At 32.3% G+C, this 17,888-nt stretch overlaps 1 protein-coding gene across 1 annotated transcript in view; it reads left to right on the top strand.

Annotated features, from left to right (window-relative positions):
• Positions 1 to 17,888, top strand: part of LOC132715467 (neural-cadherin-like) — a 46,254-nt gene that overhangs the window by 8,850 nt on the left and 19,516 nt on the right. Inside the window, exons 3-20 of the mRNA XM_060698470.1 lie at positions 372 to 624; positions 1,254 to 1,491; positions 2,314 to 2,425; positions 2,750 to 2,876; positions 3,416 to 3,669; positions 4,432 to 4,691; positions 6,428 to 6,895; positions 7,095 to 7,460; positions 8,192 to 8,392; positions 9,029 to 9,209; positions 9,501 to 9,653; positions 11,936 to 12,060; positions 12,589 to 12,756; positions 13,207 to 13,546; positions 14,051 to 14,356; positions 15,446 to 15,588; positions 15,980 to 16,242; positions 17,506 to 17,651. Of these exons, the coding sequence (XP_060554453.1) occupies positions 372 to 624; positions 1,254 to 1,491; positions 2,314 to 2,425; positions 2,750 to 2,876; positions 3,416 to 3,669; positions 4,432 to 4,691; positions 6,428 to 6,895; positions 7,095 to 7,460; positions 8,192 to 8,392; positions 9,029 to 9,209; positions 9,501 to 9,653; positions 11,936 to 12,060; positions 12,589 to 12,756; positions 13,207 to 13,546; positions 14,051 to 14,356; positions 15,446 to 15,588; positions 15,980 to 16,242; positions 17,506 to 17,651 (4,104 nt within the window). The remainder of the gene's footprint in view (positions 1 to 371; positions 625 to 1,253; positions 1,492 to 2,313; positions 2,426 to 2,749; positions 2,877 to 3,415; positions 3,670 to 4,431; positions 4,692 to 6,427; positions 6,896 to 7,094; positions 7,461 to 8,191; positions 8,393 to 9,028; positions 9,210 to 9,500; positions 9,654 to 11,935; positions 12,061 to 12,588; positions 12,757 to 13,206; positions 13,547 to 14,050; positions 14,357 to 15,445; positions 15,589 to 15,979; positions 16,243 to 17,505; positions 17,652 to 17,888) is intronic.

Here is a 17,888-nt window from a genome sequence, read left to right as displayed (position 1 = left end):
ATTTATAATGTATCAATGCATGTCTAACATTGCAGAACCTTTTAAAATATTTGAAATTCATTCAAAATATTTCTTAGTATTTGTAGCTACATAGCATGCCTGTTGAAGGTATATAACACTAACTATTGGCAAATTATTGTACCTTTAATATAGATATCATATAACATAAGTGTTTCAATAACTGTTGAAGTGTCTTAATGTAACATTGCTTAATTGAATAGTTGATAGATGGGTCTTCTTTCTTTTATCTTTAGATATTCCATATCATTGTTAAAAATGCTATTTTTCTATTTATTTTTTTAACCCAAAATTATTTTTCAGACTTTGCATTTTAACAAGGTTTTTGTCATAATAATGTTCATATATTACAGGTTCAGATGCTGTCAACTATTTTAATGCACAGATACAAGGTAATGTAGCAACTATAACAAGGATTGGTAGTCAGCCATTTACAGAAAATCAAGAATTCAAATACGTTTTTATAGCGACAGACAATGCTGCGCCAAGTGGTACTACACAGAGGAAAACGGCGGAAGTTGAGATACTTGCCGGTTCGAGAAAACCACAATTTATGAAGAACTCGTATGCAATTGATTTTGAGGAAAGAAATCAAGTTAATCAAGTGTGAGTTGTTTTTAGATTAATACAAAATTCAAGAATATTAAATATACTTTAAGAATGATAATTCAGGTACATACTTTTTAGGGGCTTTTTTTGCTGCAGAAAACAAGCAGTAATCAAAAATGTATATTTTTCCCTCCTGCCAATGACAAAATTTTCTTTCTTTTTTAAAAAAAAAAAGAAAAAAAATTAAACTTTTGTATTTGCATTAGTTCTTAATATTTAAAAAAGCAGATTATCCATTGCTTTCATACATGGAGGTTTTATTACTCTTACAATTTAGCTTTTATTTCTCAATCATATATCAGTTTAATTCAATTTTTCCCTGCAGCAAGGATTTGCCACCATTGATTCACCCAATATTTTAACAAATCACTGAAGTGCAGTAATAGGCTTGGGGTTAAAAGACAATGTGTTTATTATTTGTCTATTATAAGTTGAGCATGTTGTGTAGATTTAAATGATTATCATTGAGCTGGAAAAGATCAAATGATATGTTATAATTATTAGAATATACACCATAGGTGAAACAAAATATCTGTATACAGTGTGTCACTGTGACATGAAGTACAAAACTTTAATTGCCTTTGTTTGCCTTTTTTTATCTTCATTATTTATATTGTATTTTTCAGGATAGGGACAGTTGAAGTGTACTCATTCCAACAAAATGCTGTTATATTTTCTGTTCTCGATGCAAACTTGCAGACGTCGGCTATATTTGGTGCAACATCAATCACAGGCACCACTGGCCGTGTTAAGGGTTGTCATATTATTGTTAAAAGGGTCATGGATTATGAAACACCACCTCGATCATTTAACGTAACAATACGAGCAACTGAAGACCAAACGGGCTTGTACAACGATCAAAGCGTAGGTTTTTTAGATCAGTAATTTAATTACTTACATAGGGTCCATTTTGTCAGTGTCTATTCTAGAAGTGGGGATGGAGGGATTCACTCCTATTTTTGAGAATTCACCACTATTTTTTCAGAGGCATGGGGAAAATTTAACATAGGGAAAGAAGGAAAAAGATTAACAAATGTAATAAATTATCATTTTTCGATAAAAATCCCCCCTGTTTTTCAAAACTTAGATTAGACACTGTTTTGTAGGATTTAACTCACTACAGTACTATACCTCTATATGTTATCAGAAATCATGTTCACAAAGAAGAAAAATAATATCTTTTTTTTTTCCAATATTTTACATTTTTCATTCTTGATTGTATATAAATCGGTGCAAAAAGATGAATAAGACGTCTTAAACTGGATTTCGGCGAGTGAAATGGCAAGATTTTAGTATTTTAAACATTCAAGTGCCCTGTATATACCGAAGTTTGGTATTATGTGTGGTGCTCCAACACTTTATTTAGTCACTCGATTTGTATGACATATCTCAAGCTTTCCTTTGATTTGACAAACTTAATAGTAACCTGTTAACTTAGTATATGAACTATAATGAATAAATATTAATGAATATACCTGAGTTTTCAACTTAAAGCTGGTTGTCAAAAAAGTTGGTGATGTTATTTATTGTGTATATCCAGGCTTAACTAATATTGGCAATGGGATGTTATTACATTGTATGCTACATGTATTTCCAGGCTGTTTTAGGAGTGACAACTTTGTTATATTATTTCATGTGTATTAGGAGGGAGACAACTTTGTTTTATTATTTTATGTGTATTTCCAGGCTGAAATCAGAGTAACAGATAATAATGAATTCACCCCAAGATTCAGTGTATCTACATACAGGAGAGAAAATACATTAGAAAACATAGAAATTGGCAGGTCTCTAATAAGAGGTATAGAATTAGTACATTTACACATTATTATTGTTTATTTTAAGGAAAGCTTAGATATAGGAATGATGCGTTGATTTTGTCACATTTTAAGAGCTCACTTCTTAATCTGACAAATATTTTTGGTAAATCTCAATAAAAATCATATCTGTAGACAAATGTGATAAAGCCTGTCATTGGTGAATTTAAATATTTGTTGACCAATGAGATTTTAGAATGTAAACTTGTATTGTCTTGTCATTGGTCATTTTTAAATCTGTATGGAAAATCCACCAATCAAACACTAGGATTTATGAAGTATATACAAGATGATGTTTCAACTTTCAGTAACTGCCTCTGATGAAGATTATAACACGAAACTCACGTTTTCTGTGGATAATGATCACTTCCGTGTGCAAGCAGATAACCCATCTAGTACCCAGATGCCTCAGACAGCTACGATATATGTAAACAAGTATGTTATTTTGTCTGACCTTTTAATGTATATAAAGATTGATTTGCTGTACAAGTTAAGTTATTCAGGAAATATACATGTAGTTACAATTTGATTTTTTGTTTGTTTAATTAATTGTAATTTTTTTCTGTGGATAATGAAATTGAAATGTTTTATTATTATTATTATTATTGCTATTTATGGAAAATATGCCAAAAAAGATAATGTGACAATTGTTAAAAGGAACCATATTAATTATTTTATTCTTAAATTTTTTTATTCTAGATATATTTTATTTTCATTCTTAATTTTTTGTGGTTCATTCTTAAAAGTTTTTTATTCTAGATATATTTTATTTTCATACTAAATTTTATGTTGAATTTTCTTTAACACTTAAAAAAGTCAGAATTGATACAGAATGTGACCATTACACTGATTCAGATTTCATTTTTAAATTTGAATTGCAGGTGGTGAAAGTTCACAGTCAGCTATTTGGGCTATAATTATATTTAATGACTTTTTAGTGGTTCTGTAATGATTTCAATTTTCTGCCTTGTTAGGAAACTTGATTACGACAGAATTAGCCCGAAGAATTACGACTTTAATGTCAAGGTCACGGATGACGGAGAGATACCAAAAACTATGGAAGCTACTGTGAGAATATTTATGACAAACCTAAACGATGAACCACCAGTGTTCCCGGATCCTATGAATGCTGATATAAGATATGATAGTCAAGTTGCAGACAACGTTTACATTGTACAAGCTACAGATGCCGATCAAGGGGACAAAGTGTCATATGCCTTTGTTGAAAGTAAGATTTATATACTAGTAATAAACATGTTTTTGTGTTTTGTTTTAGTGAAATGAACATCTTAACATTTATATTTATTTGGTTTATACAGAATTTATTTTAGTACGATTGTGTAGGAAGCTATAAGCTTATAGACACACTTTCGAATCCGTTCCTGGAACCAACCAGTACTGAGCAATGAGTGTAAAGTTTCTTGCTCAAGGAAACAACGACTTGCCCCTGATGGGGTTTGAACCCATGCGGCTAGCGATCATTAGATTACTAGTCTGACACGTTAACCACTCGGCCATGCCGCCACTTAAATTATATTTATTATAATTATATAATATTATAATCATATTTATTTATTGAGTTGATAGTTGAAAAAAGGAGCAAGGCAACTTGTACAAATAATTTTTTATAAATATTATTTATTTCTGATTAAATCAATCAACCCAAGTGTATTTATTTGGATAAAAGACAAATCTAAGGTGGACATCAACTTTGATATTTTAAGTTCTACAGTCATGAAATTATCAAATTAATAATTTTCTTATCATGATACTTAGCAGTAAACAATGTCATAGTTAATAAGAATAAATAAGTTTTGAATTTTTATTAACAATATTTATTTCTCTTTCTTTTTATTGAATTTTCATTTGGTTATAATGTAGATAACAATTTCCAAAATAAATCTTAATTAATAAGAATAAAATCCCCCTCATTATGAAGATAGGTGATATGTCTTTATAAAGTCTTTACATGAATTATTTTATTTTCTAGCCTACAACAATTTCCAACTAGAAGCATCCACAGGACGTATCACATTGAAACAGGTTATCCCCCCTAATACAGAAAGTTACACACTTCTTGTGAGAGCTACGGATGATGGTGAATGTTGTGGTGGGGTTACTAGATTAACTAGTACTGGAACAGTTAATGTTAACATTCTGACTGACAACCTGTATAGACCAGAGTTTAGAGACTGTTTAACTTACAACCCACAAGTATTGGAGGAAGAAGCCAATGCCTTTGTCATTACGGTATGTACATCAAACTGTTTAAGGCCCATTAAGTCTCAAGATACTACTATTTCTCATATTTCTCAAAAGCTTTTTATTTTTGGTGGTTAAGTAAGGTTGTTAAGTTTGGAAAAGTTTCCAAAAAATTACTCATTGACCATTTAGTTACGCCATCTTTTGCATCTATTACATTATGGCAATTTATTGTGATAGTGATTTAGTATTTTGAATGGTCGAAGTCAAAATACTATTTAATTTTTATTTTGCTACTTTTATCATAAATAAGTTCACATTTAGGACTATTTTTTCAGGTGAAAAATACATTTTCTTAATCAATTATTATAAAATTATTTCGCACATATTTACCCTTTCTACAGAAAGAAAATTGACTAAATCTGATGCTTTAAGTGCAGTTAATCTGTTGTCTTGTCATTAAATATTAATAACTTTAGTAACAAATATCATTCTGAAATAATAAGAGGATATTTTTCGTTTGAGTGAAATATGGAATATATTTTTACGAAACATGATAAAATGCTACATATTTTCACGAGCCGGGAGGGCGAGTGAAAATATGTGGCATTTTATCATGTTGAGTGAAAATATATACCATATTTCACGGAAAACGAAAAAATAACCTTTTTATTTAATTTCATTATCAAAGAAAAATGGTTACGAACCCCCTTGCTTGCTACGCAACTGCAAATGTACAGCGCACAGTAATATAATTATTGTCTTGCTTTGCGCGCGATATTTAGCACTACACTGTGACGTCACGTAAACAATTCTTTAAACGTCTCTACAGTGTTAATGACTGAATTAAAGATATTGGTGTTCAGATTTATTTTCTTAGTTAGACCATTTTCTATCATTCTAGATAGTTTTCAAAACAAAATTAAACAAAAAGTTGTTTTGTATTTATCAGATTTTTCAAACAAAATGGCGAAAGAAGTCCCTTAAAATAAATATGAGTTTTGACTCCGTCCACTTTCATATTTATATTTCATATTTATTTTTAAAAAATATGAAATATATTTGACTGATATAGCACCATATTTCATGGGTAAAATTAAATAATTGTACATATATTAATGTGTCTGTTTTGAAGAAAATGTGGAGCTTTTATGATAGCTGAGTTATCTTTGTCGTGCAAAATCTTTAATGTAGTCCTTTATTCAAACATTTAAAAATTGGTATTATAAAAAAAAGAGTTAATAATGTGATGGCCCTCAATCAGTTTTCATTGGAACTAATAAGTTGTTTTTTCTTTATTTATATAGCTGCTAAATTTAATTTCTTTAATGTTGAATAAATGTTTGAAGGTCACTTCTCCATTATAAAGTTTGATTTAAACTTCTTATCATAGTATCTCTATGTAATTATTTTTATCCTAATTTTTAGTTCAGGAGGCCTAAATATTTGCCATTGTCTATTATACTGTCAAATATGTTGTTGTTCTGTACACTGACTTAACAGTGGAATACGGAAGACACACTTCTAATTATCATTGTAATTATCTGTCAAACAACTTATTTAATGTAAAGAAACAAGTCATTAATCATCACCAAGAAAAAGTTATAAAAAATGATTGAGATTGAAAATGATCTGTGTATGAAAAAGTTATGAAAAGGAAAGTTCATGGAAGCAATATTATAGGGTTCAGGTTAGTGTCTGATTGTCAATATTTTGAATAAATTTACATACTGTATATAAAGATATTTATATACGTAATGAGGAGATTTTATTTTGGTTCTCAGATTACAGCAACAGATGATGACATTGGTTCTAATGGGAGAGTGAGGTATTCAATTCGTGAATCAAACTCTCGGTTCAGAATCAACAGCACTACTGGACAGTTATTCACATCTGAGAAAATTGATCGTGAGGCGCTTGGAGTCAGTAAAACAGTACCTGTGAATGTCATAGCAACGGATGGTGGAAATTTGCAGGGAACCTGTTCTCTTCTTGTGGAAATCTTGGACATCAATGATAACCCACCTGTATTTGTTACTAATTCGTACGATTTAACAGTGGAGAAATCTTTAGCACCAGGTGCAGTTGCAGCACTTGTAGAGGCTACAGATGCAGACAGCAGGAAAAATGGGGAAGTCCAGTACTCGTTCACGTCCGATGGAAACCTTGGCGGTTATTTTAGATTAGATGAACCATCTTACACTGGACAAATTAAACTGAACAAATCCTTACAACAAGTTGACCAAGATACAGTATGTATTAAATAAACTATAGCTATAACCTTTATACTAAAACAGCATCAAGTAAATAACTATTGCAAGATCTTAAATTAGATCAACAAAATTTTATCTACAATTGACATCTTGCGAGATATGTTATTATAAATATTGTTTTTACGTCTTGCCATCTTTTGGAGATCTTTTGTATTAAATCTTAACATTAAATTTTCAGGTCATTACTCTGAAAGTTGAAGCTCGAGATGGAGGAACACCTTCCCTCTCTGCAAACGTCACCGTTACAATCACTGTCACCTCAGATCCGTCACAACTTCCCCCAATCTGGTATGGGGCACCTTACACAGTTACTGTCAACGAATCCATTTTGAGCTCATTCAATATTTTGACATTCACCGCTCAGGCTAGAGGGCAAAGTAACCCAAAGATTTCTTTTAAAGTTGTGGATCAAAACAGTATATTTAGAACTGTGTCAGCATCAGGCTCCACTGAAACAAATCAAACTGGATACCTGCGACTACGACCTGGAAACACTTTAGACTTTGAAACAACAGAATCCTACTCCCTGACACTGAGAGCTTCTGTAAGTTGTTTATGGATAAAGAGTAACAAAATGTTGTTTATAGATAAAGAGTAGCTATAAGTCATTTATAGATAAAGAGTAGCTAAATGTCATTTTAGATAAAGAGTAGCTAAATGTCATTTATAGATAAAGAGTAGCTAAATGTCATTTATAGATAAAGAGTAGCTAAATGTCATTTATTGATAAAGAGTAGCTAAATGTCATTTATAGATAAAGAGTAGCTAAATGTCATTTATAGATAAAGAGTAGCTAAATGTCATTTATAGATAAAGAGTAGCTAAATGTCATTTATAGATAAAGAGTAGCTAAATGTCATTTATAGATAAAGAGTAGCTAAATGTCATTTAAAGATAAAGTGCCTTAATGTCATTTTAAGATAGAGTAGCTAAATGTCATGTATAGATAAAGAGCAACTGTGTTATTTATAGATAAAGACCAACTATAAAGTATTTATACATTAAGAGAAACGATAAGTGATTTATAGATATTAATATAGCTTCTATACTTGTAGGTATTTTTTACAAGAAGAGCGTATGAAAACCACTGATGGAAAGTGAGGAAATGAAAATGATTTATTGTAAAATATAGCCTATTATAAACTATTATATGAAATTCATCTTGAACATGTTTAGGATAATTTTAAAGTCATACTTCATGTAGTTTGATAACAATAGTTGTAAGCACTTTGATTGAAACAAAAATTTATTGATTAAATGGTTTCTTTTCCGCAGGATGTGAGCAGTATATATTCGGACAAACGTGTGACAATCACTGTCACTGACACAAACGATAACATTCCGATGTTTGTGGGTACCAATCCAGAAACCGGCTTTCTGGATTTAAGTCTTCTTGAAGGAGACTATACACAGACAAGAAAAGAAGTTGGTCAGATTCGAGCAATTGATAACGACAGAAACCCTCCAAATAATAGGGTAATTTTCAAATTATTTAAGCTTGCACTCATAATGGTTCTATTTAAATTAAAAAAAGATGAAAAAAAATGAAAAAAAAATTGAGGAAAAGGAAAAAAAATCAGTTTTTTCTGAAGAAGACTAAATGTGGAAAGATAAGAAAAGAAACTGTTTATATTGAATTGATTATATTTAGATTTAAACAAGGTCATATCACTCTAGCGTCTAAAAGAACATACTATGTGTTTAATACATAACAGCTCTGTCATCATTAATTTGTTCCAAGATGTTGACTAGACTGAGTAGAGAATAGTTTCAATAAGCTTCTAGTTTTCATAATAAGCTAAAATAAAAGTGTGCAAGTTTTATATTCCTGATGAAGGTACAGTAGTACCGAAACTAGTAGAATCTTTCAGAAAATAAGTTAAATAGACCCAGTGTTTTTGTAAGGTAGTTCCTGTTTCAATAGTTTATATTCACTGGTGATTAGGAAAATGTTTTTATCTTCCATTTTTTAAGCAGACTCTTATTAATACCATGAGTATAGTTGTGTGTGTTGTTTTTTTTCTTTGACTTTTATTGTCAGCTTAAAGTCTGTATTTTTACACATACTATAAAATGCAATTACTATAATTATATATATATTTTTAATTTCAGATTGTAGGATATCGTATTGTCAGTCCAAATCCTCTGTTCACAATAGACAGCGATAATGGTATGGTGTATACACAACAAGAATTTGATCGTGAAGACCCCAACTATATATTTACTATTGAGGTGGAAGCCATTGACGGGGCCCCGTCTGCATTTCCAGAATTGAATAACAACCCTAACACAGGTAGATAAATAAAATAGAATATGAAATATATATACATTCTTGTTTTCATGGTTTTAAAAAGCATGCTCAATGTAATACCTTTAAGGTATTATTGTATATTATATGATATGGTTTTAACGTAAAATTTTCTTGAGAAACGTGTACATCAACAAACATCATTCTGTGATTCAAATATTCCATCTACGGCAACAGTATTTTGCTCTTTTTTCAACTGATCTCTCTGTGAAGTCAGCTGCTGTGATTATAAGGATTTCAGTTTTACTGTTAAACACAATTACATTTTGTTTAAAGGTGTGGTCACTGTGAAAATAACTATCGAAGATGTTAATGATAATCCCCCGTCATTCCCGCAGAATAGTTATACCTTTGAAGTACCGGAAGATCTACCTATTGGTGACCGACTTCCAAACAATGCCAAGGTTACAGCCACAGACCCGGATTCTGGTAATCTTTTTTATTATTATATGGTTTTTATGACTTTTCAGCAAAGAAACAGTTTTTTTTTTCGACTTTCTTTATGTGAGAAAATTATTAGTTCAGTTAAAGATGTTGTAGCTCGTCCTTGAGTAAAGTATTTTTATCACAGAAGTTTATTGAAATCTATGAAATTCTAATTGAATATGTCTAATTTGAATAAATGAATGAATAAACTTTGTATGGGAAGCTGTGTTCCCTATTACAGGACAAGTAAAGTTGTTCTTTTCTTAAAAAAAACTGCCAGTTTTTTTTTTAGCTCACCTTGCACAAAGTGCAGGTGAGCTTTTAGGATGGCCAACCAAATGGCGTCCGTCGTCTGTCGTCCGTCCACATTTTAAATATTCTAAGGACATCTTCTATGATACCGCAAGGCCAATGTTAATGAAACTTGGCAGGAATACTCTTTGTATGAAGCTCTATCAAGATTGTTCAAAGAATTCCATTTCATGCAGAACTCTGGTTGCCATGGCAACCGAAAGAAAAATCTTTAAATATCTTCTTTTAAAGAACCGTAAGAGCTAGAGCTTAGATATTTGGCATGAAACATCTTCTAATGAGTGTCTACCAAGTTTGTTCAAATAAAAGCCCTAGGGTCAAAATTGGCCCGGCCCCAGGGGATCATTGATTTTCCCTATATGCATATAGTAAAAACTTAAAAAATCTTCTTTTAAAGAACCCAAAGAGCTAGAGCTAAGATATTTGGCATGAAATATCTTCTAGAGAGTGTCTTCAAAGTTTGTTCAAATAAAAGCCCTGGGGTCAAAATTGGCCCGGGCCCGGGGGGTCATTGATTTTCCCTATATGCATATTGTAAAAACTTAAAAAATCTTCTTTTAAAGAACTGTAAAAGCTAGAGCTTAGATATTTGGCATGAAACATCTTCTAGTGAATGTCTACCAAGTTTGTTCAAATAAAAGCCCTGGGGTCAAAATTGGCCCCGCCCTAGGGGGTCATTGATTTTCCCTATATGCATATAGTAAAAACTTAAAAAATCTTCTTTTAAAGAACCCAAAGAGCTAGAGCTAAGATATTTAGCATGAAACATCTTCTAATGAGTGTCTACCAAGTTTGTTCAAATAAAAGCCCTGAGGTCAAAATTGGCCTTGCCCCGGGGGGTCATAGATTTTCCCTATATGCATATAGTAAAAACTTAAAAAATCTTCTTTTAAAGAACCCAAAGAGCTAGAGCTAAGATATTTGACATGAAATATCTTCTAGTGAGTGTCTACCAAGTTTGTTCAAATAAAAGCCCTGGGGTCAAAATTGGCCCCGCCCCGGGGGGTCATTGATTTTCCCTATATGCATATAGTAAAAACTTAAAAAATCTTCTTTTAAAGAACCGTAAGAGCTAGAGCTAAGATATTTGACATGAAACATCTTCTAATGAGTGTCTACCAAGTTTGTTCAAATAAAAGCCCTGGGGTCAAAACTGGCCCGCCCCGGGGGTCTTTGATTTTCCTTATATGTGTATAGCAAAAACTTAAAAATCTTCTTTGAAAAACCCAAATAGCTCGAGTTTAGATATTATACATGAAACATTTTTAAATAAATATCTACAAAGTTTGTTCAAATAAAAGCCCGGGGGTCAAAACTGGCCCTGCCCCAGGGGTGTCATTGTTTTTAACTATATGTGTATAGTAGAAACTTAAAAAATCTTCTTTTAAAAAACCCAATGAGCTAGAACTTAGATGTTTAGCATGAAACATGTTCTTATGGGTGTCTACCAAGTCTGTTCAAATAAAAGCCCTTGGGTAAAAATTGGCCCGGGGGGGGGGGGGGGTTAAACTTCCAGGGATGAACAACCTTAATGTGTAAATGGTAGTAAAGGACGGAATTTTTGCTGCGACCAAATTTAACAGAATTATAGCCCTTTGTTAATTTTTTCACTATATACCATATAGCAATTTTGTGAATGCAACTCCTCTTAAACCGGATGGCAGATTTTGCTTAAACTTACAGGGATGAACGCTGCTTTAATGTGTAGATGGTAGTAAAGGAAGGAATTTTTGCTGTGACCAAATTTAACAGAATTATGGCCCTTTGTTGATTTTTTCACTATATACCACATAAAAATCTTACATACAGATATGCATGCTCTTGTTTACGAGCAGTGACATCTGCACAGTGGGGGCATCCGTGTCCTTTGGACACAGTTCTAGTTTGTTTTAATAGTCAGAGGAAAGTGATATATTTTCTGTTTTGTTTTAAAATAGTGTGAGCAGTATAGATATATAATTGTTGTTTTTCAGCTGCTGTGTTGACGTATTCTGTTAGTCCATTACCATCATCAAATCTACCGCCACCTTTCTCAATACAAGCACAAACAGGACATTTGACTGTGGCTGGATCACTAGACTTTGACAAAGGACCTACGGTAAAATAGTCACTTTCTGTTATGAGTTAAAATAATTAAGCATGTTTGATACAGTACTGTTAGGTCTATTGGCCATGGACCATTTGCACTTGCTTTTTCTACGACAACTCATCAGTGAAAATCATTCAGATTGTTTTCATAATTGTTTTCCCTTAAATCTGGAGATTTGCAGCTTATTACCTGAAGTAAATGAGGAAATGTGTTCCCAGCAGCACTGAAAATAAATCATTTTCAAGGAACTCTTGTTAAAAAAGAAGAAGAATTAAATAACATTTGATTGGTTTTTTTTAGCATAGTGCCTCTATGAAGTAAGGGAAGTAACTTATGATATAAACAGTGCAAATGCAAAATCAAGAGTTGTGTCTCTTGAATAATTGCTATAGAAACAAACAAAAAAGATCCAATGCAGTAAAATGTATCATCACTATACATCAAAATTGAATTTTCAGGTAAATGTAGCATTTTAGGGAATTGATTGATGCAATAAAAGATAATCATATGTAAATGTTTTTTTGTTTTTGTTTTCAGTTTCAACAATACGAGTTTATTGTAAACGTGTTTGACTCGATTTATTCAAGCACTACCACTGTCACTATACATGTTACAAATGTCAATGACAACTCACCTGTGGTTGGAAACTACAATTTTGTCGACTTTACAGAAGAAGATCCTTCTGTAATTGGTCCCATTGCCACAGTAAGTTGTCTGCTTTTGCTTTTGTTGTTGATTATTTATCTTCATATTTTTTTTGGACCATGGTGTTACTTACAATATTTAGTTTGTTTCATGTAGGATTTATCTTTGATGTCTTAAGAAAAAAATGATTTGATTAGATTTTTTTTTTTTACATTAATTTTGCTTTTTTGGGGGGTTGGCTCTTTTATATGCATTTTTAAAGAGTTTGTGTAAGTCATAAGTAGCTTCATTTTTGCCGAAGTTATCTGAGCATCTGGGCAGTCTGATCAGGATCCTTGCTGTTCGCTTACCAACCCTATTACAAGTAGAGAAACTGATAGCGCAGGTTGGTCTGGATCCATGCTGGTCGCAAAAACACTATGTTGGTTTTGTCGTGACGCAGCTCATTTTATGAATTAAATAGAAAATTCAGAGAGGTAGGAACTTGAATATTATATTCTTTCTTTTCAGGTAAATGCCACCGATGTAGATGGTGATATAGATGGAGATGGATTTGTACGATTCTGGTATGAATTGAAGTTTACAGACGAGAAAGACAAACAATATTTTGCGATCGATAGATCCTCCGGAGTTTTGTCGATAATAAAGGCTCTTGACCGAGACCTGCCAAATGGTAATGCTGAATTTATATTTACGGTAGAAGTTGCTGATGAGGACCCGGATAACCCGTCAAACACGCCACGTTACGGTTTCGGAGAAGTTGTAGTGAAACCTATTGATATAAATGACAATGCTCCAATGTTCCCGCCTGATGCTCTACAAATGACTGTCATGGAAAATCAACTTGCAGGTATAATTCTTTTTATGTTATTTCTATTTGTACATGCACTGTGTTATCCAGTGGTTTCAATAACAACTGATACATGTTCTGTGCATGAAATTATCATGTTTATAAATCCCCTCAGCCCGTTTTCTTTTTTCTGACTTTATTTTGTCATCACTGCTATGAAATATGTAATGTTAAGTGACTGTCATCCATTTAATTACAACAGCATAGTTTTAGACATGTCCTTTGGACAAAGCACCTGCTTCTGTTTTTGTTTTTTTGTGTGTGTGCATTTTTTATCAATTTTAGACATTTAACACCTGGTAAAATTTTCAATTTTACAAATCTTTATCGATTATCTACAGAAAAATATTAACATTACATGAATATAGTTTCCATCCATGACAGCTCCTTTTTTAACTTTAATTGTCTCAAAGCTCATGGACAATATATAGGTATGTTTTAGTCTGGATTTCCTGGATTTGAATCTGGAAAGAATTAAATTTCTATTTTTCTTCCTGAAAACAGATACCTTTGTTGGTAGAGTGGAAGTTATTGACTATGATGAAGGTTTGAATGCTGAGTATGATTTAGAAATCCGAATGCAGACACCAGACCCCATGGTGAGACTACAAGGACTTGATCTGAAAACAACAAAAGAACTTGATCGAGAGACTATTGATAAATACTTTATTACAATGCAAGCAAGAGATAGAGGTCCTGGGAATAATGTTGGTACGGCAACTGTAACTATCACCGTTGGAGATCAGAATGATAACGAACCATTCTTCAACCAATCATACTCCTTCATGCTGTCAGAACATCAGACGTCTGGTAATTAAGTTTTTATCTCTTAGTTTATACTATTGTAATTGAGCATATAGCCTGATGTTTACAGAGGATATTAAATCAGTGTAATCATATACGAGCTTCTGGCCAGCACATGTTATTGAACAAGTTTAGTAAATTCAGTAATGAAATGACACCAATTTAATATTTCTATTCATCACATACCCAAAATAAAGACCATTTAAAGTGAAAACGAAACATTTTTCATTGACTCGCATATAGTGTATTTGCTAGCAGTCAGGTTGTCTTTACACTGTTTGTATAACAAATAAATATCATATGGCATCACATCAAAATATAATCTTGGTTGTGCAATTTCTTAACCCCCTTAATTGTGATAGCTACAATGTACTCTTCAAAACATCCAAATATACAGTGCTGCCCATGCATAATTGTTATTGTTAATGTGTGTTTGTTTGCAGGGAGTATTTGAAGCAAAATTGCAGCATAAGACCAATAAATAAATGTGCTATGAAGATTTCAGGTTTCTGTTGAATATTACATAATAATATTGAAATATTTATAAGTAAATAAAAATGTAATATACTTATGTATACAGTTTTGTGGGTAAGGCTCCCACGATTACACGTTTAAACAGATTCGTTTCGATTTCCATTCATAAACGTTTACGATAACTTTTACCGTTTAATCGAAATGACCATATTGCCTACAAAATTTCTTAATCATTGCCTTTTATCATGGATTTTATCAATTCTAGTGGTTTATTCCAAAGTAAAAAACGGAAAATGGGTGTTTACAACCCTCCACCCAGCATTACGAGGCAAAAATTGCTTCTGACATAATACATTTTTAGTAAAAAAAGTGGATATAATGCAGAAAATGTGTGCTGACTCAATTGTGATGAGCCGTGAACATTCTTTATTTGTACATGTATTAAAAATAGAAAGTAAGTCATCATTTGGCGACTTAAATGCATGGTATATATAGTACATAGAGGTACCACCGTTTAAACGGTATCGCTTCGGTTCTTAGCAGTCGTGAAAAATGTTTACAAAAAAATTGTAAACATGGGAGCCTTATTTGTGGGGTTTTAAAATTTTCTTAACATTTCAGGTGAATTTGGCAGGATTAAAGCCTATGACAAAGATATTGGACCAAATGCAGTCCTCACATATACACTGTCAAACAAAGATACGGTGTATTTTAGAATGGACAAGGATGAAGCTCAGAATGAAGGGGTTCTCAAAGTGTACCAGGTCAAGTTGAAACATATTTATGTTTTATAACTTCCTATTCTAATGAAACTAAAAATTTTCCAGTTAAATGTTTTAAAACTTGAAATGAAGAATTGTCTAAAACAAGATTTGGAGTAATTATGAAATACTGCTGTAACAATTTAATGACAGCAATTTTAAACAGGTGAAACATGTTTGATTATAGTCAAAAAATAACATGATAATATGGAATAATGTAATTAAAATTATGACAAATTATGACAAGTAATTCCTACATCCATACCCTCTGCACTCTTCCCTGATACTCTTGTCTTTCCTATGTTATTTAATGAAATACGAAGGAACAGTATCATTGTGTATTAGACAAATATGGCAGTATTTTGACAATCATGTGACCTCTTTTTATACACAGGCGGTAGACTATGATGACCTTAATAACTTGCAGCGCAACTTTAATCTAACTGCATATGCCGTGGATCCAGATCCGGGAATCAACAATGAAAAGAGGGCGCAGACGTATATTGAAGTTATTGTGACCGATTACAATGACGAAGTCCCGACATTTCAGAATCCTAAACAGCAGACATCGGTGGCAGAAGATGCTGGCATTGGAACATCTTTGGCAAGATTCACAGCAACTGACCGGGATGTTGATGAAAACTACAAGAAGTTTGAGTAAGTGCTGAAACTTTTACACAAAGCCTTTTTAGCTTGACTATTAAAATAATACAGAGACCTTTTGTTCTCATCCAGATGTTGGCATCACACTTTGGTTTACTTTTTGCATGCAAGTTGGTATCTTGAAAACTACTGAAGGGAATGGGTTGAATTTCACACACTTATTTGGGAGAATCATAGGAGGTCACTGTCAAGGCCCATAAGTTTATATTGATTTTGACAGAATTATAGCTCTTTTTTCAATTTAGAAAATTCTACATTATCAAGGCCCTTGTTTTACTATCAAGCACTGAGAATTGTTGATCACACTGTCTTACTGACCGCTGGTATGTTTCAATTTTATTTGTCTCAGCATATTTAACCTTTATCCTGCCTATTGTGTGTTATGGCCTTGCATTGCTTTGAAAATGGAACCATCTGTTTGTTTTACTGATAGGTTTTGATTTTACTGTAGGTTGGGTTGATTTTACTGTAGGTTGGGTTGATTTTACTTATAATATTATGTTGGGTTAATTTCACTTATAGGTAAGGTTGATTTTACTAATAGGTTGGGTTAATTTCACTTATAGGTTAGGTTGATTTTACTAATAGGTTGGGTTGATTTTACTTATAGGTTGGGTTGATTTTACTTATAGGTTGGATTGATTTTACTTATAGGTTGGATTGATGTTACTTATAGGTTGGATTGATGTTACTTATAGGTTGGGTTGATGTTACTTATAGGTTGGGTTGATGTTACTCATAGGTTGGGTTGATTTTACTTATAGGTTTTGATTTTACTTACAATATTATGTTGGGTTAATTTCACTTATAGGTTAGGTTGATTTTACTTATAGGTTGGGTTCATGTTACTTATAGGTTGGGTTGATTTTACTTATAGGTTGGATTGATTTTACTCATAGGTTGGGTTGATTTTACTTATAATATTATGTTGGGTTAATTTCACTTATAGGTAAGGTTGATTTTACTAATAGGTTGGGTTAATTTCACTTATAGGTAAGGTTGATTTTACTAATAGGTTGGGTTAATTTCACTTATAGGTTAGGTTGATTTTACTAATAGGTTGGGTTGATTTTACTTATAGGTTGGGTTGATTTTACTTATAGGTTGGGTTGATGTTACTTATAGGTTGGGTTGATGTTACTTATAGGTTGGATTGATTTTACTCATAGGTTGGGTTGATTTTACTTATAGGTTGGGTTGATTTTACTCATAGGTTGGGTTGATTTTACTCATAGGTTGGGTTGATTTTACTTTCAGGTATTACATTTCACGTAAAGCTGACTCCGATCCTACTAGAAGGTTTACTATTGACCAGGATGGACTCGTATCAATCTTAAATCCCCTTGACAGAGAAACTGTTGCCGTTCACACAGTGAAAATCCTCGCCATAGATAATATTGCAGGTGAGATTTAAATATTGTTTCTTGAACATTTCATCATGATAGTTTCCTATAGGTGGCCAGTCAAGAAATACATGTTACAAATGAACCTAACCTCAAAAATATTTCAGATATTGATCCAATTCTGTCTACACATATTTACAATCCAAAGTGGTGAAAGGGTTTATGGGACATGGTCTGACCTATGGAATGTCCATGCTTCTGCTCAGGTGCCCGTTTGTGCCTGAAAAAATGAAGAAA

This window comes from Ruditapes philippinarum, unplaced genomic scaffold, assembly GCF_026571515.1.
Source record: "Ruditapes philippinarum isolate M1 unplaced genomic scaffold, ASM2657151v2 ctg791_1_1_1_1, whole genome shotgun sequence".
Lineage (NCBI taxonomy): Eukaryota > Metazoa > Mollusca > Bivalvia > Venerida > Veneridae > Ruditapes > Ruditapes philippinarum.
This window is presented reverse-complemented; position numbering and strand designations above follow the sequence as displayed.